This window comes from Anolis sagrei, chromosome 11 (assembly GCF_037176765.1).
Source record: "Anolis sagrei isolate rAnoSag1 chromosome 11, rAnoSag1.mat, whole genome shotgun sequence".
NCBI lineage: Eukaryota > Metazoa > Chordata > Lepidosauria > Squamata > Dactyloidae > Anolis > Anolis sagrei.
The window spans coordinates 3,204,479-3,232,244 of NC_090031.1; the positions used below are offsets into that span (position 1 = coordinate 3,204,479).

Below are 27,766 nucleotides of genomic sequence, written 5' to 3' on the forward strand. Positions count from 1 at the left end.
AATAATAATAAATTGAATAGTCCTTGCAATTAAGCTCGAGAAAAATATTTAAAATTTATGCCAATTTTTTGGGGGGGCATCCTATTAATAATTAATTAAAAAATAAATTGAATAATCTTTGCAGTTAAGCCTGAGCAAAATATTTAAAAATTTATTCCAATTTTAATCCTATTCTTAAGTAGTAATAATAAATTGAATAACCCTTGCAATTAAGCTTGAGAAAAATATTTAAAATTCCTATTAATGAATATTATTATTATTAATAATAAATTGAATAATCCTTGCAATTAAGCCTGAGAAAAATATTTAAAATTTATGCCCATTTTTAAAATTCCTAATAATAATAATAATAATAATAATAATAATAAATTGAATAATCCTTGCAATTAAGCTAGGAAAAAAATATTTGAAATTTATGCCATTTTTATTTTTGAATCCATAAAGGCTTGTCTCCAATTTTTCCGATTGACATATATATATATATATATATATATATATATATATTCATATTTATGACCTGCTCGAATTATTATTATTATTTTGGAATCCATCAAGTCTCTTCCAAAGCCGTTGTGACAAGACATTGACTCTTCTGACCTGCTATTGACACTAAAGCAAGGAAAGCAACACGACAACATTGACGATCTGCTAAAATTAATGTTTTGCATCCATCGCTGCTGCTGGTGCTGCAAAAAAAGACAATCTGCAATCGCTCCTTGCTATTGACACCAAGCAAGAAAACCATCTGGATCGGATGCTTTCCAGCCATCGAGGCTGTTGACACTCAAATACATAGAGATATATATATATTGCATATTGCTCAGATTTGATACGTATTTTGTTTGTTTGCGCTGCAAAGGACAAATCTCCTGCCGTTCCGGGTCTGGCTCCGAGACAACCTGCCAACCCATTGACATCGAGCAAGACGACAAAACCAAACCCGAAATTGATGCGCTGCTAAATTCTCCGGGCCGCGATGGGGAAATCCAACAGCAAGTTGAAGCCCGAAGTGGTGGAGGAGCTGACCCGCAAAACCTATTGTGAGTCCGGCTATTTATTTGGTACCAATGTCAAATGTCTTCCCGTTAGATGTGGGGGGGTCTGCACCGCTTTGTGGGTGTGATGCTGGTGCTGCAGGATCTGTATCCGGGCCAACCACATGTGCCAGTGGTGCAGTCCTGCTGCATTGGGGGGTGTCTCAGGTGCCAAAGCCGGCAGGTGAGCGGGTGTGTCGTTGCTAGGAAGGCACGGCTTCGGGGTCACCTATATGTTCAACAGCCCCCCTTTCGGCCTGCACACTGCACCATTTCTTGCAAAGGGCCGCGGGGCGTTTGTTCTTTCTTTGCAAGGAGCTCGGTTATGATTCATGCGCGCCGACGCCAAAGGGAAGAAGCCACCCACTGATGCTGTTTTTGGGTGGCTGAGCCAGATGGAGGGTGGATGGGCATGCCGAGATGGAGAGGTTGAAACCCGCCTCCAGGCTGCTATTCTTGTTGTTGTTGTTATTATTATTATTATTATTGTTATTATTATTATTATTATTATGGAGGGTAGATGTGTATGTATAGATACATAGGTTGTAACCTGCCTCAAGTCTGCTATTATTATTATTATTATTATTATTATTATTATTATTATTATTGAGGGTAGATGTGTATGTATAGATACATAGGTTGTAACCCGCCTCAAGTCTGCTATTATTATTATTATTATTATTATTATTATTATTATTAAGGGTAGATGAGTATGTATAGATACATAGGTTGTAACCTGCCTCGAGGCTGCTATTGTTGTTGTTATTATTATTACGGAGGGTAGATGAGTATGTATAGGTTGTAGCCTGCCTCAAGTCTGTGATTATTATTGTTGTTGTTGTTATTATTATTATTATTATTATTATTATTATTATTATTATGGAGGGTAGATGAGTATGTATAGATGTATAGGTTGTAGCCCGCCTTGAGTCTGCTATTGTTATTGTTGTTGTTAAGGATAGATGTGTATGTATAGATACATAGGTTGTAACCTGCCTCGAGACTGCTATTGTTGTTGTTGTTGTTGTTGTTATTATTATTATTATTATTATTATTATTATTATTATGGAGGATAGATGAGTATGTATAGGTTGTAACCTGCCTCAAGTCTGCTATTGTTGTTGTTGTTGTTGTTGTTGTTGTTGTTGTTGTTGTTATTGAGGACTGATATGTATGTTTAGATGTATAGGTTGTAACCTGCCTCAAGGCTTCTGTTTATTATTATTATTATTATTATTATTATGGAGGGTAGATGGGTACGTATAGATGTATAGGTTGTGGCCCGCCTTGAGTCTGCTATTGTTATTGTTGTTGTTAAGGATAGATGTGTATGTATAGATACATAGGTTGTAACCTGCCTCGAGACTGCTATTGTTGTTGTTGTTATTCTTATTATTATTATTATTATTATTATTATTATGGAGGATAGATGAGTATGTATAGGTTGTAACCTGCCTAAAGGCTGCTATTGTTGTTGTTGTTGTTGTTGTTATTATTATTATTGAGGGTAGATGAGTATGTATAGATGCATAGGTTGTAACCTGCCCCGAGGCTGCTGTTGTTGTTGTTGTTATTATTATTATTATTATTATTATTATTATTATTGAGGGTAGATGAATATGTATAGGTTGTAATCTGCCTAAAGGCTGCTATTATTGTTGTTGTTATTATTACTATTATTATTGAGGGTAGATGTGTATGTATAGATGCATAGGTTGCAGCCCGCCTTGAGTCTGCTATTGTTGTTGTTGCTGTTGTTGTTATTATTATTATTATTATTATGCCTCAAGGCTATTATTATTATTATTATTATTATTATTATTATTATTATTATGGAGGGTAGATGTGTATGTATAGATGCATAGGTTGTAGCCCACCTTGAGTCTGCTATTATTGTTGTTGTTATTATTATTATTATGCCTCAAGGCTGCTATTGTTGTTGTTGTTGTTGTTGTTGTTGTTGTTGTTATTATTATTATTATTATCATTATGGAGGGTTGATGTGTATGTATAGAGGTATAGGTTGTAGCCCGCTTTGAGTCTGCTATTGTTGTTGTTGTTATTATCATTATTATGCCTCAAGGCTGCTATTATTGTTGTTGTTGTTGTTATTATCATTATTATGGAGGGTAGATGTGTATGTATAGATGTATAGACTGTAACCTGCCTCAAGGCTGCTATTATTATTATTATTATTATTATTATTATTATTATTATTATTATTGAGGGTAAATGTGTATGCATAGATGTATAGGTTATAACTGGTCTCAAGGCTGCTATTGTTGTTGTTATTATTATGCAGAGGTGTATAGGATGTAACCTGCCTCGACGCTGCTATTATTATTATTATTATTATTATTATTATTATTATTGAGGGCAGATGTGTATGCATAGATGTATAGATTGTATTCCACCTCTAGGCTGCTAATGTATTATTATTATTATTATTAATAATGTATTATTATTATTATTATTATTATTATTGTTATGGAGGGTAGATGTATATGCATAGATGTATAGGTTGTAATCCACCTCTAGGCTGCTGTTGTATTATTATTATTATTATTATTATTATTATTATTCTAACACGAAAACAGTATGACACAGCAAACGAGATATATATGCTAAATTTCGTATTATTATTATTATTATTATATCTGATATGGAGGAGAGGTGTGTATGCATAGATGCATAGGTGGTAACCTGCCTTACGTCTGCTATTATTATTATTATTATTATTATTATTATTATTATATCTCAACCATATGGAGGAGAGGTGTGTATTCATTGATGTATAGGTTGCAACGCACCTTGAGTCTGCTATTAGTATTATTATTACTATTATTATTATTATTATTATTATTATTATTATGGAGGAGGATAGATGTGGATGCATAGATGTATAGGTGGTAACAACCCCTCGAGGCTGCTATTATTATTATTATTATTATTATTATTATTATATCTCAACCATATGGAGGAGAGATGTATATGTATAGATGTATATGTTGTAACCAGCCTTGAGGCTACTATTATTATTTCTGAACCATATAGAGGAGGGGTGTATGTAGAGATGTAGATATAAACTCATACATATGTACACACATAATGGCATACATATATATGTGTGTATATACACACACAAACATATACTTAGATACAGACACACTCACATATATAATTATTATTACACTACTCACACACACACACATATACACATACACACATGACATACCGTATATATGTATACACACAAACATACTTAGATATCTACACACATATACCTATACTTATAAATTATATACACACTGCATGCATATATACACACCTGTACTCATACATTGCATATATATGTATATATATATATATATAGAGAGAGAGTATAGATATATGGATTATGATTTTATATATATCATATACACACCCACACTACACAGATATACATACATACACATACACTCTATACACACGACATATCTGTATACACACATATACACACATATATTATTTATAGATTATATATAGATTATATAGACTACATGCATATATACACACATGACTATATACATATATACATACATACACACATACTTATACACACATGCAAACATACTTAGATATATACATGCAAACAAATAGATATATATGCAAGTGGGAGTGCTTTGTGTGTATACATCTATAGTAGGTGTACATATATATATGTATGTCAGTATGTATATATAAATATATGCATGTGTGTGTATATATAATATACACACACACATATACACTGATAGATATATATGTGCACGCACACACATATATACTATATATATACACATATTGACATACATATGCATATACATATGTATATATGCACACATTACATACAAAAACATATATATGCATACACTCCTATATATATGCATACACAATGACATATATATGTATGCACACGCAAACATATACTTAGATAAACACGCCCACAAAGATATACATGTGTTTGTACACTATATATACACACATGCACATATGGAATGACACACATATATATGTATGCACACACACAAACATATACTTTGATATACACACATGCATATATATATATATGCACATACACTGATATACATACACATATATGCACACGCATACTTTGCAAATAGGTCAATGAGAATGTTTACAATCCCGTTTTCACCATCTATCTTGCATTGTCTGTTATGGGGTCTGAAGGGCACCTCCCAGGAAAAGTTACTTTTACCTTTAGAGCTGTGGTCCTTTTTCAGGGAATGCAAAAGAGCTCGTTCCCCCTCCAGGATTTCGTTGCCAACCAAAGAGGCCGTGCCGCTCCTTTTTTGCCATGGGATGGGCTTGTCTTTTGGAGACGGTGTGGCCCTGGGGGTGCATCTCGACTCTCCAAATTTCTCTTTTGCATTCCTTTCGGCCGGCTGCGATTTCATAATAGCAGCGCCGTCAAATAATATATAGCGGCACACAGTGCTTGTCCTTGCGGAGGCAAAGCCAAGGTCACGCTGGACTTTTTAAAGGGGATTTCCTATGCATAAGGTTGTGGGTGAACTACAACTCCTTATCATGCCAGGTGAACCCCCAAAACGCCATCACTACTTCAAGTTTGTTATGTTGGGCAAGGTTGCTCTAGATGCATCATAGGTGGGTTCTGTGTACTCTCTGGCTGCAGGGTGAACTACAACTCCCGCTATAGTGAGTCAGTCCCTTCCAACCCTTCCAGTAGGTTAAGTTAGTCATGGGGGGTTCTGTGTGCCAATTTTAGTCCAGGTCCAGGGAAGGAGAGAGAGAGGGGGGGGTGGGTGGGTGGGTGGATGGATAGATAGATAGATAGATAGATAGATAGATAGATAGATAGATGGATGGATGGGTTGATGGATGGATGGATGGATGGATGGATGGATGGATAGATAGATAGATAGATAGATAGATAGATAGATAGATAGACAGACAGATGGATAGACGGATAGATGGGTGGGTGGGTGAGTGGATGGATGGGTGGATGCATAGATAGGTAGATGGATGGGTGGGTGGATGAACAGACAGACAGACAGACGGATAGATGGGTGGGTGGATGGATAGATAGGTGGGTGGGCGGATTGGTAGATGGATGGATGGATGGATGGGTGGGTGGGTGGGTGGGTGGATGGGTGGATAGATAGATAGATAGATAGATAGATAGATAGATGGATGGATGGATGGATGGACGGACGGACGGACGGACGGACGGACGGACGGATAGATGGGTGGGTGGGTGGATGGGTGGATGGATCAGTAGATGGATGGATGGATGGGTGGGTGGGTGGGTGGAAAGATAGATAGATAGATAGATAGATAGATAGATAGATAGATAGATAGATAGATAGACGGATAGATGGGTGGGTGGGTGGGTGGGTGGATGGATCGGTAGATGGATGGATGAATGGATGAATAGATAGGTAGATGGATGGGTTGATAGATGGGTAGGTGGGGGGATGGATGGATGGATAGATAGATAGATGGATGGATGGATGGATGGATGGATGGACGGACGGACGGACGGACGGACGGACGGACGGATAGGTGGGTGGGTGGATGGGTGGATGGGTGGATGGATCAGTAGATGGATGGATGGATGGGTGGGTGGGTGGAAAGATAGATAGATAGATAGATAGATAGATAGATAGATAGATAGATAGACAGACGGATAGATGGGTGGGTGGGTGGGTGGATGGATCGGTAGATGGATGGATGAATGGATGAATAGATAGGTAGATGGATGGGTTGATAGATGGGTAGGTGGGGGGATGGATGGATAGATAGATAGATAGATAGATAGATGGGTAGATGGATGGATAGATGGGTAGATAGATAGATGCCATTGATGGCAATGATCTCATTCCCTGGAAAAGGCCTTCCCTGCTTGGTGCCATCCCTGAGTTACTTTCCCCCCAGCAGCGTGTTAATATTTAAGCCGTGTTGCATGCAGGAGAAAAAAATCATTGGAGGCAGCAGAACTACAAGTGAGACCATTATCAGGAGATTCCTTCCTTGTGGGAATCGGGAATTTGCAGAGAAATGCGCAGCCAAAGTTGGATGGCTTTCATTGGTTTTTAAAAAATAATATTTAACAGGCAAAAGTCTTCCTGATTGTTAACGTTTAACCTCAAGGGGATGGCTTCTTTTTTTCTAAACCAGCTGGGGCAGAACATGACCTCTGTTTGTGTATATATATATCTTGTTGTTTTTGCACATTTTCGATGCTCAGGTAGATCTAAACGCGCTCCAAAAAAGGCCTCTTTTTGGAAAGAGAAAGAGAGTTGCATCTCCTTGGTTCAAAAACCGCCGGCGCCTGTCAAAAAGGGGAATATAAATAGCCTTGCCGGAGCCTCACATGGGGGGAAACTCTTTGATGCAACGTGAAAGGGAATGGATTCACCGAAAAAGCCCCAAGTTGGAAGGAAGGGGGGGGGGGCTCTCAAAGATGGGGAAAACATGAAAAGCCAAGCAGAACCAAAGAAGAGAGAGATAGATCATTAGAACTAGACAGATAGAGAGATAAAGAAAGATAGGAAGATAGATGGGTGGATGGATGGATAGATAGATATCTCCCCATTTCAGATAGAAAGAGAGACAGGAAGAGGGAAAGGAAGAGGGATAGGAAGGAAGATAGAGAGATGCATAGATGATAGGTAAGATAGGAAAAGATCATTGGAATATAGATGACTAGGTAGAGAGATATTTAGAACTAGATAAATAGCATAGGAAGATAAAGATAGATAGAAAGGTAGGTTGGTCGATAGATAGATAGATAGATAGATAGATAGATAGATAGATAGATAAATAGGTAGGTAGGTAGGTAGGTAGGTAGGTAGGAAGGGTTGTAGATGTATAGATGGATGGATAGATGGATGGATGGATGGATGGATGGATGGATACATAGGAAGGTAGAATAATACATAGGTAGGTAGGTAGGTAGGTAGATAAATAGATACATACATACATACATACATACATATAAAGATAGATAAATCGATAGATGGATGGATGGATGGAGAAGAAGATGGGAAGATGGATAGATAAGATGGGTGGGTGGGTGGGTGGATAGATGTATAGATGGGAAGATGGATAAGAAAGAAAATGGATGAATAGATACATACATACATACATACATACATAGGAAGGAAGGAAGGAAGGAAGGAAGGAAGGAAGGAAGGAAGGAAGGAAAATGGATAGATGGATAGGAAGATGGGAAGATGGATGGATAGATAAGAAGGAAAATGGATGGATGGATGGATGGATGGATGGATGGATGGATGGATGGGTGGGTGGGTGGATGGAGGAAGGAAGGATGGAGGAAGGAAGGAAGGATGGAGGAAGGAAGGAAGGAAGGAAGATGGATAGGAAGATGGATGGATAGATAAGAAGGAAAAAGGATAGATGGATGGATGGATGAATAGATACATATAAAGGAAGGAAGGAAGGAAGATGGATGGGAAGATGGATGGATAGATAAGGAAAATTGATAGATGGATGGATGGATGAATAGATACATACAAAGGAAGGAAGGAAGGAAGATGGATAGGAAGATGGATGGATAGATAAGAAGGAAAAAGGATAGATGGATGGATGGATGGATGAATAGATACATATAAAGGAAGGAAGGAAGGAAGATGGATGGGAAGATGGATGGATAGATAAGGAAAATTGATAGATGGATGGATGGATGAATAGATACATACAAAGGAAGGAAGGAAGGAAGATGGATAGGAAGATGGATGGATAGATAAGAAGGAAAAAGGATAGATGGATGGATGGATGGATGAATAGATACATATAAAGGAAGGAAGGAAGGAAGATGGATGGGAAGATGGATGGATAGATAAGGAAAATTGATAGATGGATGGATGGATGAATAGATACATACAAAGGAAGGAAGGAAGGAAGGAAGGAAGGTGGATAGGACGATGGATAGGAAGATGGGAAGATGGATGAATATATAAGAAGGAAAAAGGATAGATGGATGGATGAATGAATACATACATACAAAGGAAGGAAGGGAGGGAGGGAGGGAGGGAGGGAGGAAGATGGAAGATGGATAGGAAGATGAATAGGAAGATGAGAAGATGGATGGATAGATAAGAAGGAAAATGGATAGATAAATGGATGGATGCATGGGTGGATGGATGAATACATACATAGGAAGGAAGGAAGGAAGGAAGGAAGGAAGGAAGGAAGGAAGGTAGGTAGGTAGGTAGGAAGGGTTGTAGATGTATATATGGATGGATACATAGGAAGGTAGAATGTTATATAGGTAGGTAGGTATATACATACATACATATAAAGGTAGGTAGGTAGGTAGGTAGATAGATAGATAGATAGATAGATAGATAGATAGATAGATAGATAGATAGATAGATGATATAGATAGATGGATGGATGGATGGATGGATGGATGGAAAGACAGACAGACAGAAAGAAAAAAAGAAAGAAAGAAGGAAGGATAGGAAGAGGGGTAGGAAGATAGGAAGATGGATAGATAAGAAGGAAAATGGATGGATGGGTGGATGAATAGATACACAGGAATAAAGGAAGGAAGATGGATGGATTGATGGATGGATACATAGATAGGAAGATAGATGATAGGAACATAGGTAAATAATTGGATTGGTGATTTCAGTTAATCATGATTTGTGTTGACGACGGCCATTGCGTTTCACTATAGATGAAACCAAGGATCAGTGCGGGGGGGGGGGGGGGTTGTTGTGGTACAGCCTGAGGCTGATGGGTTCACTGATGGTTTAGAAAGAATTGTGGGATTTCCTGTGAGACTTTCTGGGACACAAAGTGATGAAAATACAAGTCAGAGAAATTGTGGTTCTCTCTGGGGAAAAACCTGACTCAGAAAGTACAAGGCTCCAAGGTCAGTCGGAGGAGCCAGAAACTGCAACATTAGATAAGGAGTCGGGTGAAGAGCTAAGTGATGCAGAAGGTTCCCAGGGAAAATCATACGGAGCTGTGGAGGTCAACAAAAGTCTTTGTTTACAGTTTAGAGCAGAAAATAGGCAGCTCCGGTTAGAGCGCTGACGTGGGAAAGTTGGGGAGAGAATTAATGGGAAAAGAAATGACGTCATGGGTGCCTATTAATTAGCAAGTTGTCTACCTAAGAGTAAGTTCAGGCAACGTAGCGTTCAAGTGAGAACAAATGAGATTTATATTTGTGGCACACTTTTGTAGCTGTCTTTGTACTAACTTTCAAACTTTTTTTCCCCTCCTTCCACAGTTACGGAGAAGGAAGTCCAGCAATGGTGAGTCGCAAGTGCAATGTTGCTTATGGGTGGGCGTGCAAAGCCGTGTTGCATGGCGTGTGGGCGTGCACATGTCTCCTTGATATCATTGCCCTTCCAAAAGGGTTGCGTCTCTTTGCGGAGAGACGTGACACAAGATGCGAAAAGCGGGGCGGCTTCCTTTGCACAGCTTGATTTGGCAAGACGGGGACGTGCGAAAGGTTGTGCAAAGGTCCCGTTATTGAGAAACAAGGTGAGAAAAGTGAGATTTAAGGACTGAGTTGTGTTGTCCGCCTCGCCAAATCCATCCATGTGGTTGGAGGAAGAGAATTAGATCATCGCCACGTTGGAAGGGACCCCCAAGGGCCACCTAGCCTGACCTCCCCATTAGGGATGATTGCAAATAGTGGGATATAAATAAGATCAATATTAATCACACTCTGTAACACAATTGAAGAAATGGTCTGTTCCTGGCTCAAAAATGTTGTTTCCTGTTTAATTGTGCTTCGAAAGTCATCGTTCTACTCCGATTCTATATATAATAGAATATAATAGACTACAATAATATAAAATAATTAATATAATAATATAATTAAATATAATAATATAATAATGTAATATAATATAATAATGAAATAAAATACAATACTATAATAATAATAACAACAACAACAACATCAACAACAACAACAACAACAACAACAACAACAACAATAATGATTAGCCATTATATGCTAATCAAGGTGGTAAGTTGAAACATTCACAGCTAGCTCCAACAGACAAGAGTCCTTTGTCCCACCCTGGTCATTCCATAGATAGGTAAACCTATTTTCCTAGTTCCAACAGACTTCACTACCTCTGAGGATGCTTGCCATACATGCAGGCGAAACGTCAGGAGAGAATGCCTCTAGAACATGGCCATACAGCCCGAAAAAACCTGCAACAACCCAATTATTATTATTGTCATAGAAGACAGAATCCAAATCCAACTTATTGGGATTTTGAATCCGAATCTTATTTTGCAGCCATCCCAAGGATAATAATATAAAAATATAATAAAATATAATAAGAATAATAATATATAATGATGATGATGATAATGATGATGATAATTCTCATGGAAGACAGAATCCAAATCCGACTTATTAGGATTTTGAATCCAAATCTTTATTTTGCAGCCATGCCAAGGATAATAATATAAAATATAAAATATAATAATAATAATATAAAATAATAATAATAATAATAATAATAATAATAATAATAATAATAATAATTCTCATGGAAGACAGAATCCAAATCTTTATTTTGCAGCCATGCCAAGGATAATGATATAAAAATGTAATAAAATATAATAATAATATAATAATATATAATGATGATGATGATGATAATAGTAATGATGATAATTCTCATGGAGGGCAGAATCCAAAACTTATTTTGCAGGCATCCTAAAGGTAATAATGATATTATAATAATATAAATAAAATAATAATATAATATAATAATAATTAAAATTAAAATGGTAATTTTAATGGTAGACAGAATCCAAATCTTATTTTTCAGACATCCAAAGGATAATAATAATATAAAATAATATATAATAATAATAATATAAAATAATAAAAATGATGATAATTATTTTAATGGAAGATAGAGTCCAAATCTTATTTTGCAGGCATCCCAAGGATGATGATGATGATGATGATGATGATGATGATAATAATAATAATAATAATATAAAATAATATAAATATAATGATGATAATTGTCATGGAAAACAGAATCCAAATCTTATTTTGCAGGCATCCAAAGGATAATAATAATAATAATAATAATAATAATAATAATATAAAAATGTAAATAATATAAAATAATAATATAAAATAATAATAATAATTTTAATGGAAGACAGAATACAAATCTTATTTTCCATACATCCCAAGGATAATAATATAATATAATAATATAATATAATAATATAGTATAACATAATAAAATTAAAAATAACAAATAATATAAAATAATAAAATGTAATATGTCTATGTATATGAATGAGATGGTGATGATGATTCTCATGTAGGACAGAACTCTAATCCAACCTTTTGGGATTTTTAATCAAAATCCTCTTTTACAGACATTATTATTATTATTTTATTATTAACTACATTTCTATACCGCTTTTCTCACCCCTGGGGAGACTCAAAGCGGTTTACAACATAATAAATGGCAAATTCAATGCCTCACATATGTATAAAAATATCACATATCTAAATCAATAACATATAACTGTAGATAAACATCCCACAGACTTGCATTCACACAAATATAAACACTCCGTATTTGAAAAATATTGTTCTTTTCCTGGTTTGAAAGGGTTACATCTGTTTAATTGTGAGGTCCTTATTTTGAAAGCAGTTGTTATACTCCAGAAACGTTGTTTTTGTGCGTGGCTGAATTGGCTCAAACTCAATGATGAGAAAACTATTGGAAAACTATTGCAAAGATATTGGAAAACTATTGCAAAGATATTGGAAAACTATTGCAAAGATATTGGAAAATTATTGCAAAGATATTGGAAAACTATTGCAAAGTTTATTGCAAAGATATTGGAAAACTATTGCAAAGTTTATTGCAAAGATATTGGAAAACTATTGCAAAGATATTGGAAAACTATTGCAAAGATATTGGAAAACTATTGCAAAGAAATTGGAAAACTATTGCAAAGATATTGGAAAACTATTGCAAAGTTTGCTATAAGTCCTTCCCGCAAAGGCAAAGTTTGTGCAGCTTGATAAACTTTCCCCATGTTTTTGTGATAGGACCCATTAGGAAATGACATTGTAAACATCATGTTGCAGACAGAGTGCAAACTGGTACACAACCAGAATTGTGCGCATATCAAATCCACGCTGATAGCATCTCATTCCCGGTCGTTTGGGGACGGCTTTAATTGGGAATCGATGACCAATGCGACCCCTTTCCTCCTCGATGAGTCACTACCAAAAAAAGTCTCGGAAAAGAGATATATTTCTGCTCGTCTTCCCATCATCATCTCATCCTTTTCCTCCTCCTCCTTTGCCATAAAGATCGATGTCTTGACAGATTTGGGTGCCCCCCCCCCCATTGCGTAACGTTTCCTCCTCCTCCGCCCCCAATCTGCTATTCCTCTGCCTTTGTTCCTTGTTGATTCCCGATGTGTGTGTGTATATATATATATATATTTGCCAGGTTTTTCGTCAGCACATGCAAGCGAGAAAGCGGGCGCCCCTCTTAGATAATTCCGGCATTGAAAACAACAGCAAAGGGAATGAGAACCAAGCATGAAAGAGAGAACCAGATAAGGGTGTTGTTGTGTTCCAGCAGCCTTGGCTCCTATTATTATTATACTATTACTATTATTATTATTTTCCCATTTCGTCTGCATTTCTTGTCTGGAGACATCCTTAGCCCGGGTGGCATTCACTAACCCTTGACTGCTTCTTGCCTGGAGGCATAATAATAATTATTATTATTATTATTATTATTATTATTATTTTAGAAGTAGCACAGCCTTTGTACCCTTTGCTTTGTTTGCTGCCTGGAGACTTCCTTAGCCTGGGTGGCATTCACTAGGTCATGATTGCTTATCGCCTGGAGATATAATACTAATAATAGTTATGATAGAAAGTAAAAATAATAGTAATTATTATTATTTTAGAAGTAACCTGGTGCATAGTTTGCTACCTGGAGACTTCCTTAGCCCGGGTGGCATTCACTGAGCCTTGATTGCTTACTGTCTAGATATATAATAATAATAATAACAATAATAATAGTAATTATTATTATTATTTTAGAAGTAGACCAGGCTTTGTTCCCTCTGCATTGTTTGCTGCCTGGAGACATCCTTACCCTGGGTGGCATTCACTGGGCCTTGATTGCTTACTGTCCAGAGATATAATAATAATAGTAATTATTATTATTATTATTATTATTATTATTATTATTATTATAGAAGTATCCAGGGCTTTGTTCCCTTTGCATTGTTTGCTGCCTGGAGACTTCCTTAGCCTGGGTGGTGTTCACTTGCCCTTGATTGCTTACTGTGTATTATGTCTCTAAACAGTAGACACATAATAATAATAACAATAACAATAATAATAATAGCCTGGAGACATCCATACCCCGGATGGCATTCACTGGGCCTTGATTGCTTATTGTTTAGAGTCATAATAATGATAATAATAATAATTATTATTTTTATTATTATAGGAGTAGCCACGGCTTTGTTCCCTTTGCATTGTTTGCTACCTGGAGACTTCCTTAGCCTGGGTGGTGTTCACTGGCTCTTGATTGCTTACTGTCTAGAGCAATAATAATAATTATAATAATAATAATCTTGTGGTGTTAATAATAATAATAATAATAATAATAATAATAATAATAATAGATCCATAATAATAATAATGATGATAGTAAATATTATTAGTATTTATTATTATTATTTTAGAAGTAGTCCAGGCTTTGTTCCCTTTGCATTGTTTGCTGCATGGAGACTTCCTTAGCCTGGGTGGCGTTCACTGGCCCTTGATTGCTTCCTGTCTAGAGACATAATAATAATGATAATAATAATAATAATAATAATAATAATAATAGAAGTAGCCAGGGCTTTGTTCCCTTTGCATTTTTTGCTACCTGGAGACTTCCTTGGCCAGGGTGGCATTCACTTGCCCTTGATTGCTTCCTGTCTAGAGACATAATCATGATAATAATAATAATAATAATAATAATAATAATAGAAGTAGCCAGGGCTTTGTTCCCTTTGCATTTTTTGCTACCTGGAGACTTCCTTGGCCAGGGTGGCATTCACTGGCCCTTGATTGCTTCCTGTCTAGGGACATAATAATAATAATAATAATAATAATAATAATAATAATTATTATTATTATTATTATTATAAAAGTAGCCAGGGCTTTGTTCCCTTTGCATTGTTTGCTGCCTGGAGACATCCTTACCCTGGGTGGCATTCACTTACCCTTGATTGTTTACTGTTTAGAGACATTATTATTATTATTATTATTATTATTATAAAAGTAGCCAGGGCTTTGTTCCCTTTGCATTGTTTGCTGCCTGGAGACTTCCTTAGCCTGGGTGGCATTCGCTAGCCCTTGATTTTTTCCTTTCTGGAGACATAATAATAATAATAATAATAATTATTATTATTATTATTATAGAAGTAGCCAGGGCTTTGTTCCCTTTGCATTGTCTGCTGCCTGGAGACATCCTTAGCCTGGGTGGTGTTCACTGGCCCTTGATTGCTTACTGTTTAGAGACATAATAATAATAATAATAATAATAATAATAATAATGTTAATATGATGCGTGGGTGGTGTTTTGCAGTTGTTCGCATGCTCCAAATCAGTAGGTGGAAAGAGAAAATGGACTGCTGGTGTCACTTTGGGATTTCTTTGGTTTGTTCCGGGAGCTGCGAGAGGAAGAAGGCTATTAGTATTGGCCATCCGGGGATTGTTTTCAGGGAATCAATCCATTAAGGTTTGCTTCCACCCAGAGTTTTGCTGGCAGGAGAGAAGGGAGCTTTTGCAAAGCCGCAAAGGTGGGCTTATATGGAGAAATGGGACCTGTTTTGACCAAGGCAATCCCTCCCCATATATATATATATATATGGGGAAAGGTAATCCAGAATCCCCCCCTTTTGACAGCCTCGACATCCATCACCTCCGGCTTGTCTGTAAATATTATTGTAACCCCAGCAGCTGCCTTTACCTAAAGCAGGAATGACAACCAGGAGGGATAAATATTTACGGGGACTTGTTTCCCTCCCCAAAGCGGCCGTAGACATAAGATGGATGGACATAAGCATGGTTTGTCTCCCTTTTGGACACGTAGAGGAGCCCCTGGATGCAAAGGGAAGGGATTCGCTCCATCTTCGCTCCCCGGAAGACGTAGTTTCCAAAGCGACGCTTGAGAGAGACCACCTTCCGAGCTCCAGGAAAATCCCCTCCTTAATTAATTAATTAATTAATCAATCAATCGTGTCAGAAGCGAATTGAGAATACAGACTTCACAACCTCTGAGGATGCTTGTCATAGATGTGGGCAAAATGTCAGGAGAGAATGCTGCCTGGAAAACTAACAGCGACTCAGTGATTCTGGCCATGAAAGCCTTTGACATTACATTATTATTATTATTATTATTATTATTATTATTAGTTTGGGGACGCTGCATTGTTAGTCATTGGATGTAGGTCACAGTGGTCTCAGAAAGCGAGTGAAGGTACTGTAAGTCCCATCATCCGTGGTCCATCCTCCTCCAAACTGCATCAAAATGTAGAATGGGTCAGGGGGGCTCTGTGTGCCAAGTTAGGTCTTGATCAGTCATAGGTGTGGGTCGCAATGGTCTTACGAAGTGTGTGAAGCTACTGCAAGTCCCATCATCCTTGGTCCATTGGTCCACAAACCCCAACCAGACGTAGAGTGGGTCATGGGGGCTCTGTGTGCCAAGTTTGGTCTTCATCAGTCATTGGATGAGGGTCGCAGTGGTCTCAGAAAGTGAGTGAAGGTACTGCAAGTCCCATCATCCATGGTCCCTCCTCCTCAAAACAGCACCAGGGTGCGGAATAGGTTATAGGGGCTCTGTATGCCAAGTTTAGTCTTGATCAGTAATTGGATGAGGGTCGCAGTGATCTCAGAAAGTGAGTGAAGGTACTGCAAGTCCCATCATCTGTGGTCCATCCTTCTCCAAACTGCACCAGGATGTAGAATGGGTCATGGGGGTTCTGTGTGCCAAGTTTGGTCTTGATCAGTCATTGGATGAGGATTGCAGTGGTCTCAGAAAGTGAGTGAAGGTACTGCAAGTCCCATCATCTGTGGTCCATCCTCCTCCAAACTGCACCAGGATGTAGAATGGGCCATGGGGGCTCTGTGTGCCAAGTTTGGGCTTTATTGGTCATTGGATGTGGGTCGCAGTGGCCTTAGGAAGTGAGTAAAGGTAGTGCATGTCCCATCACCCATGGTCTATACACCTTCAGATTGCACCAGGATGTAGAGTGGGTCATGGGAGCTCTGTGTGCCAAGTTTGGTCTTTATCGGTCATTGGATGTGGGTTGCAGTGGTCTCAGAAAGTGAGTGAAGGTACTGCAAGTCCCATCATCCATGGTCCATCCTCCTCCAAACTGCACCAGAACGTATAGTGGGTCATGGGGGTCATGTGTGCCAAGTGTGGTCCAGGTCCGTCGCTCGTGCAGGTCACAGTGGGCTGTGAAAGTGGCAGCCAATCAGAAAGCTGCCACATACATACATACATACAAACATTCACTTTTATTATATATCTAGATTATTTATTAAACTAAATACATAAATACATAAATAAATAGAAATATGTATTGGAACACTAGAGCAAAATGTGTTCCAATCCCAGGGTGCACCCATAGCCAAACTACAACTCCCAGGATGCACCCATAGCCAAACTACAACTCACAGGATGCACCCATAATCAAACTACAACTCCCAGTATGCACACATAATCAAACTACAACTCCCAGGATGCACCCATGGTCAAACTGTAACTCCCAGGATGCACCCATAGTCAAACTACAACTCCCAGGATGCACCCATAGTCAAACTACAACTCCCAGGATGCACACATAATCAAACTACAACTCCCAGTATGCACCCATAATCAAACTGCAATTCACAGTATGCACCCATACTCAAACTATAACTCCCAGGATGGCACATAGTCAAATTACAATACCCAGGATGCACACATAATCAAACTACAACTCCCAGTATGCACACATAATCAAACTACAACTCCCAGGATGCAGCCATACTCAAACTATAACTCCCAGTATGCACACATAATCAAACTCCAACTTCTAAGATGCACCCATACTCAAACTATAACTCTCAGGATGCACCCATACTCAAACTACAACGAAGTTTTGATAGTTTGATAAACTTTTTCCCCATGTGGTGATGCTAGAACCAATTAGGAAAATGCCATTGATAATCCAGGAATGGGAATCCTCGTGGTGTTGCAGAGTGTGCTCTCCCCAAATCCGCCCTCTCCCTCCTTCCCTCCCTTCCAGGTACAAAGGCTTCATCAAGGACTGTCCCAGCGGCCAGCTGGACGCGGCCGGCTTCCAGAAGATCTACAAGCAGTTCTTCCCTTTCGGGGACCCCACCAAGTTCGCCACCTTCGTCTTCAACGTCTTCGACGAAAACAAAGTACGGCTCGGCTTTTGGCTTTCCCTGGGGGTGGAGTTTGGGGTAAATAGACTCCTTGACATTTGGGAGTTGTAATTGCTGGGATTTATAGTTCACTTACAATCAGAGACCATCAGGAAACACAGTATTTTCTGTTGCTCATGGAGATTCTGTGTGGGAAACCAATTTGGCCCAATTCTATCGCTGGTGGGATTCAGCATGCTCTTTGATTGTAGGTGAACTATAAATCCCAGCAACTACAACTCCCAAATGTTAAATATTATTTTCCCCAAACTCCACTAGTGTGCATATTGAGTATTTGTGCCAACTTTGGTCTAGATCCATCATTGTTGGAGTCTATAGTACTTTCTGGATGTAGGTGAACTACAATTCCCAAATGTCAAGGTCTATTTCCTCCAAACTCCACTAGTGCTCACATTTGGTCATACTGAGTATAGGTGCTAAATCTGGTCCAGATGCATGATTTTTTCAGTGCTCGCTGGATGTGGGTGAACTACAACTCACAAACTCAAGGTCAATACCCATCAGACTCTTCCAGTATTTTCTCTTGGTCATGTGAGTTTGGTTCAATTCCATCATTGGTGGAGTTCAGAGTGCGCCTTGATTATAGGTGAACTGTAAATCCCAGCAATTACAACTCCCAAAGGCCAAGGTCTATTTCCCCCAAACTCCACTAGTGTTCACATTTGGTCATACTGAGTATAGACGCTAAATTTGGTCCAGATCCATGATTGTTTGAGTCCATAGTGCTTTCTGGACATAAGTGAACTTCAACTCCCAAACTCAATGCCCACCAAACCCTTCCAGTATTTTTTTCTTGGTCATTGGAGTCCTGTGTGCAGAGTTTGGTTCAGTTCCATCGTTGGTGGAGTTCGGAGTGTGCTTTAATTGTAGGTGAACTATCAATCCCAGCAACTACAACTCCCAAATGTTAAATTCTATTTTTCCCAAACTCCACCAGTGTTCACATTCGAGTATATTGATTATTTGCGCCAAGTTTGGTCCAAATCTACCATTGTTTGAGTCCACAGTGCTCTCCAGATGTGGGTGAACTATAACTCCAAAACTCAAGGTCAGTGCCCACCCCAAACTCTTCCAGTATTTTATGTTGTTAATGGGAGTTCTGTGTGCCAAGTTTGGTTCAATTCCATAGTTGGTGGAATTCGGAGTGCGCTTGATTGTGGGCAAACTATAAATCCCAGCAACTACAACTCCCAAATGCCAAGGTCTATTTCCCTCAAACTCCACCAGTGTTCACATTTGGGCATATTGAGTATTTGTGCCAAGTTTGATCCGTTTGATTGACTTCGTTTTGAGTCCACGGTGCTCTCTGGATGTGGGTGAACTACATCTCCCAAACTCATAGTCAATGCTCACCAAACCCTTCCAGTATTTTCTGTTGGGCGTGGAAGTTCTGTGTGCCCAGGTTTGGTTCACTTCCATCATTGGTGGAGTTTAAGGGGTTCTTTGATGGTAGGTGAACTATAAATCCCAGCAACTACAACTGTGAAATGACAAAATCAATCCCCTCCGCTTTTCCCTTTTCCAGGACGGGAGGATCGAGTTCTCCGAGTTCATCCAGGCCTTGTCCGTCACCTCTCGGGGAACCTTGGACGAGAAGCTGCGCTGTGAGTCCTTCCACATTATTATTATTATTATTATTATTATTATTATTATTATTATCACAGAAGTAAGTAGCCTGGCCTTTGTTCCCTTTGCATTGTTTGCTTCCTGGAGACTTCCTTAGTCCGGGTGGCGTTTGTAATGTACGGGCCGCCCCGAGTTACAGACGACTCCTAGTCAGGGCTGAGACCCCATGAAGTCAGAAGCATCTTACATTATTATTATTATTATTATTATTATTATTATTATTATTATTATTATAGAAGTAGCCTGGCCTTTGTTCCCTTTGCATTGTTTGCTTCCTGGAGACTTCCTTAGCCCGGGTGGCGTTTGTAATGTACAGGCCGCCCCGAGTTACAGACGACTCCTAGTCAAGAACAGGGCTGAGACCCCAGGAAGTCAGAAGCATCTTACATTATTATTATTAATATTATTAATATTATTAATATTATTACTAGCTGTACCCGCCACGCGTTGCTGTGGCCAACCTTCCCTCCCTCTTTCTCTCCTCCCTTCCCTCTTTCCTTCCTTTCCTCTTTTTCTTTCCCTATCTCTCATCTTTCTTCCATCTCTACCTGTTTCTTTCCTCCCTTTCTTTGCTTTTTGGTTACATCCTTCCTTCCTTCCCTCCCTATCTTTTGTTCCCTCTCTCCTTCCTTCCCTCTCTTTTTCCTTTCACTTTCTAATTTCCTTCTCTTCTTCCTTGCTTCTCTTTCTTTCTTTCTTTCTTTCTTTCCTTCTTTCCCTCCCACCTTCTCTCCTTCCTTCCTTCCTTCCCTCTTTTTCTCCTTCTCTTGTTACTTCTTGACTGTCGCTTCCATTTAATATTGTATTTATATCTTAGATAGAAAGAAGGAAAGGAAGAAGGAAGGAAGGAAAAAGGAAGGGAGGGAGGGAAAGAAGGGAAGGAAGGAAAAGAAAGAAGGAGGGACAGGAAGGGAGGAAGGAAGGAGGGAAAGAAAGGAGGGGGATGAAGAAAGGAGGGAAGGAAGAAAATGAAGGGGAAGGAAATGAAGAAAGGGAAAGAAGGAGGAAAGGGAGGGAGGGAAGGAGGAAAAGAAGGAAAGGAAGAAGGAAGGAGGGACAGGAAGGAAGGAAAAAGGGAGGGAGGGAGGGAAAGAAGGGAAGGAAGTGAAAGAAAGAAGGAGGGACAGGGAGGGAGGGAGGAAGGAAAAGGAAGGAGGGAAAGAAAGGAGGGGGAGGAAGAAAGGAGGGAGGGAAGGAAATGAAGGAGAAGGAAATGAAGAAAGGTAAAGAAGGAGGAAAGGGAGGGAGGGAGGAAGGAAAAGAAGGAAAGGAAGAAGGAAAGGAAGAAGGAAAGACGAAAAGGAAAGAAAGGAAAGGGAGGAAAGAAGGGAAGGGAGGGAGAGAAGGAAGGTCCTTCATTCAAGCACTGTGTTCCCTTTGCATTATTTGCTTCCTGGAGACTTCCTTAGCCCGGGTGGCGTTTGTAATGTACGGGCCACCCCGAGTCACAGACGACTCCTAGTCACAGCTGAGATCCCATGAAGTCAGAAGCATCTTACATTATTATTATTATTATTATTATTATTATTGTTATTATTATTATTATTATTATTATTATTATTATTATATTGTTATATTATTATATTATAATATATATATTATTTTATGTTATGTTATTATATAGGTTAGGGAAGGAAGAGGACATCTCTCAAACGTGGTTAGATTAGAAAGTGTGGGGATGTCTCATGTTGTCCCTGTGTGTGTCTCCAGGGGCCTTCAAGCTCTACGACCTGGACAACGACGGCTACATCACCCGGAACGAGATGCTGGACATCGTGGATGCCATTTACCAGATGGTGGTGAGTCCCGTTCCCGGGGAAGAGATGTCCTAGGTCCGGGGAGGGCCCGAGATAGGCAATGTGTGTCTCCTCTCCTCCTCGTTCTTCTCCTTTTGCAGGGCAACACGGTGGAGCTCCCCGAAGAAGAAAACACGCCCGAGAAGAGGGTGGACCGGATTTTTGCCATGATGGATAAAGTACGTGGATGGGTTTGGAAAGAAAGAAGGAAAAAAGGAAGAGGGAGGGAAGGAAGGAGGAAAGAATGGACGAGGGAGGGAGGGAGGAAGGAAGGAGGGATAGAGGAAAGAGGAAGGGAGGGAGGGAAGGAAGGAAGGAAGGAAGGAAGGAAGGAAGGAAGGAAGGAAAGAGGGAGGGAAGGAAGGAGAAGGAAGGAAGGAGAAAGGAGGGAGAGAGGAAAGAGGGAGGGAAGGAAGGAGAAGGAGGGAAGGAGAAAGGAGGGAGAGAGGAAAGAGGGAGGGAAGGAAAGAAAGAAGGAAGGAAGGAAAGAGAAAGAAGCAGAAAGGAGGGAGAGATGAAAGAGGGAGAGAAGGAAGGAAGGAGAAAGAGAGAGAGATGAAAGAGGGAAGGAAGGAAGGAAGGAAGGAAGGAGAAAGAGAGAGAGATGAAAGAGGGAAGGAAGGAAGGAAGGAAGATAGATGATAGATAGATAGATGATAGATAGATAGATAGATAGATAGATAGATAGATAGGAAGGGTTGTATAGATGTATAGATGGATGGATGGATGGATGGATACATAGGTAAGTAGAATGATACATAGGTAGGTAGGTAGGTAGGTAGATAAATAGATACATACATACATACATATAAAGGTAGAGAAATCGATAGATGGATGGATGGGAAGATGGATAGGAAGATGGGAAGATGGATGGATAGATAAGAAGGAAAATTGATAGATGGATGGATGGATGAATAGATACATACATAGGAAGGAAGGAAGGAAGGAAGGAAGGAAGGAAGGAAGGAAGGAAGGAAGCCTCCCCACGTCCCAAACCCCCTTCTGATACGGAGGGCGCCTTGCTTGCCCCCATCCTTCCTTTCTCTCTTTCCTTGCAGAACGCGGACGGGAAGCTGACCCTGCAGGAGTTCCAGGAGGGCTCCAAGGCCGACCCCTCCATTGTGCAGGCTCTCTCGCTCTACGACGGACTCGTATAATTGTGCAACGCACACACACACACACCCCTCCGCCAAGAAGCTTTGGTGAGGAGCTTGCAAATCCCTTATTCCTGCCGTGAAGTTCAGGATGACCACCCTTTTGCAGAGGCATCTCAGGACAAGAAAGCGGGCCCGCCTGCCCCTTCTGCCCCTGACCTTTGGGTTTATGTCTTCTGATGGCAATGAGATGCAATTATGGCCGGCTTATTGAATCATTTGCAAGGCATTGGGCAGCAGAAAGGGTGGGCAGATGCAATCAAGGGGAACGCTTGCAAAGGCCATCAGGGAGTCAGAGCACAAAGAGCCCAAGGAGGATTGTGATGATGATATTTATTTATTTGTCGTGTCAGGGCAGCCAGTCAATTATATTACATTTCTAACAGAACAAAGCAAACAAACAGAGAAAATACAAAATTAGTTGATTAAATGTCCAGTCTCTGGCCCCTTGGAGTGCCTCTGGTGTTGCCGCAAGGAGGTCCCCCATGGTGTATGTGGCAGGGCTCAGGGTGCATTGCAGCAGGTGGTCAGTGGTTTGCTCTTCTCCACACTCGCATGTCGTGGACTCCACTTTGTGGCCTCATCTGGCATCTCGTGGTGCCAGAGTGCAGTCTGTTCAGCGCCTTCCAAGTCACCCAGTCTTCTGTGTGCCCAGGGGGGAGTCTCTCATTTGGTATCAGCCATTAGTTGAGGTTCTGGGTTTGAGCCTGCCACTTTTGGACTCTCGCTTGCTGAGGTGTTCCAGCGAGTATCTCTGTAGATCTTAGAAAACTATGTCTGGATTTAAGTTGTTGACGTGCTGGCTGATACCCAAACAGGGGATGAGCTGGAGATGTCTCTGCCTTGGTCCTTTCACTATTGGCTGCCACTTCCCGGCGGATGTCAGGTGGTGCAATACCGGCTAAACAGTGTAATTTCTCCAGTGGTGTGGGGCGCAGACACCCCGTGATAATGCGGCATGTCTCATTAAGAGCCACATCCACTGTTTGAGTGTGGTGAGATGTGTTCCACACTGGGCATGCATACTCAGCAGCAGAGTAGCATAGCGCAAGGGCAGATGTCTTCACTGTGTCTGGTTGTGATCCCCAGGTTGTGCCAGTCAGCTTTCGTATGATATTGTTTCTAGCACCCACTTTTTGCTTGATGTTCAGGCAGTGCTTCTTGTAGGTCAGGGCATGGTCCAGAGCGACTCCTCCCAGGTATTTGGGTGCGCTGCAATGCTCCAGTGGGATTCCTTCCCAGGTAATCCTCAGAGCTCGGGATGCTTGTCTGTTCTTGAGATGAAAGGCACATGTCTGTGTTTTAGATGGGTTAGGGATCAGCTGGTTTTCCCTGTAATAGGCAGTAAGGGCACCTAGAGCTTCGGAGAGCTTCTGTTCTACAGTCTCAAAGCTCCTTGCTTGAGCGGTAATGGCACCATCATCAGCATAGATGAAACTCTCTGCCCCTTCTGGCAGTGGCTGATAATGTCTGTACATATTGAACATTGATGGAGCAAGCTTCAGAGAGGCAGTGAGAGCACCTAGAGCTTCGGAGAGCTTCTGTTCTACCATCTCAAAGCTCCCTGCTTGAGCGGTAATGACGCGATCATCAGCATAGATGAAGCTCTCTGTCCCTTCTGGCAGTGGCTGGTCATTTGTGTCGATGTTGAACATGGATGGAGCAAGCACGCTCCCCTGAGGCAGGCCGTTCTTCTGTTTCTGCTTCTCTGGCCCTGGAACTCAACAAAAAAGCTCCTGTTTTGTAGCAGGTTTCCTATGAGGCGGGTGAGGTGGTTGTCCTTTGTGATATTATACATTTTTCTCAGGAGGAGGCAGCGGTGGTTCACAGTCTCATAGGCTGCTGACCGGTCTATGAAGACAGCTCCTGTGATCTGCTGCCTTTCAAAGCCATTTTCCATGTGCTGAGTCAGGTTCTTTTGCAGCTTTTGCCTTTCCTGAAGCCAGCTTGGTGTGGGATCAGACAGGGGTCTATTTTTTTTCCGTAATTCTATGCAAAATAAGTCTCTCCAGAACTTTGTAGAGGTGGCACAACAGGGAGATTGGTCTGTAGCTTTTTGGGTCATTACGGTCTTTGCCTGGCTTCAAGATGGCGATGACTCTTGCTTTCCTCCAGATTTTGGGGATCTGACAGGATGCAGTGCAGTTGTTCATCAGCTCCAGCAGCCAGCGCCTTGCTTTTGGACCAAAGTTCTTGATTTGTTCCATCCGTAGATCATCCAAGCCAGCTGCTTTGCCATTCTTACATTTGTTGAGAGCCATGTCCAATTCAGTAGATGTCAAGGGTTCATGAAGGTGGTTGTTCTCAGTCTCTTGTTGTCTGGCTATTGGTTTCTTTCCTACTTTGGTGGCAAGGTTGGGTTTCCCATTCTTCAAGAGTTGGTGTGCTATCTGATCTGCCTTTATGTTGGAATGGGTATTAGTTTGTGAGGGGTCGTTGCTCAGCCGTCTCAGCAGCCTCCACGCCTTCTGGCTGCTCCTGCCCATGTCGACCTCTGTGATCAGCTTGATCCACTGTTCTTTCTTGGCTTCAGAGATGGAGGACACAATGCTCTGCGCTGCCTGAAGGGTTTGCTCACTCAATGGGTCTTCGTTGTGGGGCCTGTAATAGTTTTCCAACAAGGCAGCTGTTTCAGGAGTAATGCCCTGGAGGTAGTGGGTTCTGCAGCCTCTCGGTATAGAGGCCCGTGAGCAGGTTTTCAGAATTTCAATAAAATGCTCGTATTCCTCAGGGATTGGCGCGACCGATGTAATCATGTCATCTAACATGTCTGAGAATTTAGTCCAATCTGCCTTTCTGAAGTTGAATCTACTTTCTGCTGTAAACATATGAAAATAGGGCATAAATCCTTGATTAAATGATACACACCAAATTGACCAAGGCTTAAACCTTATTATTTAGTCTGGCGTCCTTGCCGTTAGCAAAACTATAAGTTACTATCACTTATGGGGGGGGGGGTCATGTTCGACTTCAACGGGATGTTTGGAGCCCTTTAATAAGCCTTTCTTTCTTTCTCGTTCCTTTCCCAGTGCCATCCGACCCTCCTTTTTTCTACATCAGCGAGGGATCGAACCCAGAAAAGACCCTTTTTTGCGCTTGATTGATCAACCAACCAACCAACCAACCCGTCGGTCCGTCTCCGTTTTCGCCAACGTCTGCATTATTTTGGGGGGGAAAGAAAGGAGCTGGAAAAAGAAGAATTATGACAATATTACGATTATTATTTCCCCCCGTTTGAATGGTTCGGATGGAATGTGGTTCGGGAAAGGAATGCAGATGCGAGACATTGCAATGAGAGGGAAGGTATCGCGCCTGAAACCGACCCATCGCCTACATATCAATGCTTTTCTGTCCAGGCCGAAAGCCTCGAAACGATCAATATTTATTTGTTATTGCTGCTGCTGCTGCTGTTATTGGGTGGGTTGCACGGTTTACACGGATCTGGAAAACGAAGCCAATAGTTATAATAATAATAATAATTTTGGATATTTTTTTTTTTGCTGGGTTTAGGAAAAAAAGATAAATATTGCATTTTTTCAGAATTATAAATATTGCATTTTTGCATCCATTCCTGCACCGGAAACAAAAACAAAAACCAATGCAAAAAAATGATCATCATCATCCTCATCATCCTCTTTCTGTGCTGCAATGATTTCTGTCTTGCCTCGTCGGGATTTGCAGAATGCTGTCTTTCTAATCGATCGATCGATCGATATTTATGTCTGTATCGGTTTCTTTCTTTCTTCCTTTCTGTCCTGTATTAACGGAATAATCCCAATTTTTCTCTCTCTCTCTCTCTGCATGAAACAAACAAACAAAAGTGTGAATGCGGCCGATTATTTGTCAAAGCTTTAACAAACAAAACAAACACATTTTTTTCTTCTTTCTCAAAAGGAATGACAAAAAAAGAAAATAAGAAACCAAAAAAAAACCCGAAATGTTTTTGTTGTGCTTTTGTCTGCGGCAATCGGGATCAAACTGGGTTAAATCTGCAGTGTAGATGCAGCCAAAGAGATATTTTATTTAGCCACAGCGGCCTCTAGAGGCTGGTTGTGGGAAATATCTATCTTTCCTGAAGTGAGGGCGAGAAGGGATGTGCGCATGCGCAATATTCACAAACGGGGTGAAAAGATGCCGCGAGTGCGGCTGCGCAGCACTCCCAAGCGAGGGAGAAAAGGAGAGAAGCGAATTGCGCATGCGCGGCAAACCTTTTTTCCAGCCATTGCGAAGAGACGTTTCTGCTCCTGCGCAGAAGAGAAAAATGGTGGGGGCGTGGAGTAAAGAGGACAGGCGATTGCGCATGCGCAGTATTCAAAAGCGAGGTCTCACGAGGGAGAAAAGCAGGTTGCGCATGCGCCAGACACTGCGAAGTGTCGTTTCTGCGCCTGCGCAAAAGTGAGAAAACAGGCGGGGGTATGGAAGCCTGAAGTGAATGGGTCAGGCGCATGCGCAGTATTTAAAAGCACATGCGAAGAGGGAGAAAGCAGAGAAGCGAGTTGCGCATGCGCAACAAACTTTTTTTCCGACCACGGCGAAGAGTCGTTTTTGCGCCTGCGCAAAAAGGGAGCAAAGGGGCGGGCTGAAGTAAAGGGGACAGACGAATACGCATGCGCAGTATTCAAAAGCGAGGTATAG

The 27,766-nt window shown here is 40.5% G+C and overlaps 1 protein-coding gene across 1 annotated transcript; it reads left to right on the top strand.

Annotated features, from left to right (window-relative positions):
• The first annotated feature begins 478 nt into the window (after nt 1–478).
• NCS1 (neuronal calcium sensor 1) lies at nt 479–27,060 on the top strand. The gene is made up of 8 exons (XM_060757535.2): nt 479–1,040; nt 10,300–10,324; nt 18,393–18,531; nt 20,081–20,159; nt 21,892–21,980; nt 22,079–22,156; nt 23,036–23,179; nt 26,161–27,060. Exons 1-7 carry the CDS (start codon nt 977–979, stop codon nt 23,132–23,134), a joined length of 573 nt encoding a protein of 190 aa, XP_060613518.1. The 5' UTR covers nt 479–976; the 3' UTR covers nt 23,135–23,179; nt 26,161–27,060.
• Nucleotides 27,061–27,766: the final 706 nt, after the last annotated feature.

Bases quoted from the DNA above. Each gene is read 5' to 3' on its own strand.
- NCS1 (XM_060757535.2), top strand. From the start codon at position 977: ATGGGGAAATCCAACAGCAAGTTGAAGCCCGAAGTGGTGGAGGAGCTG. The intron at 18,532-20,080 runs GTACGGCTCGGC...TCCCTTTTCCAG, and splicing joins ACGTCTTCGACGAAAACAAA to GACGGGAGGATCGAGTTCTC. The intron at 22,157-23,035 runs GTACGTGGATGG...CTTTCCTTGCAG, and splicing joins TTTTTGCCATGATGGATAAA to AACGCGGACGGGAAGCTGAC.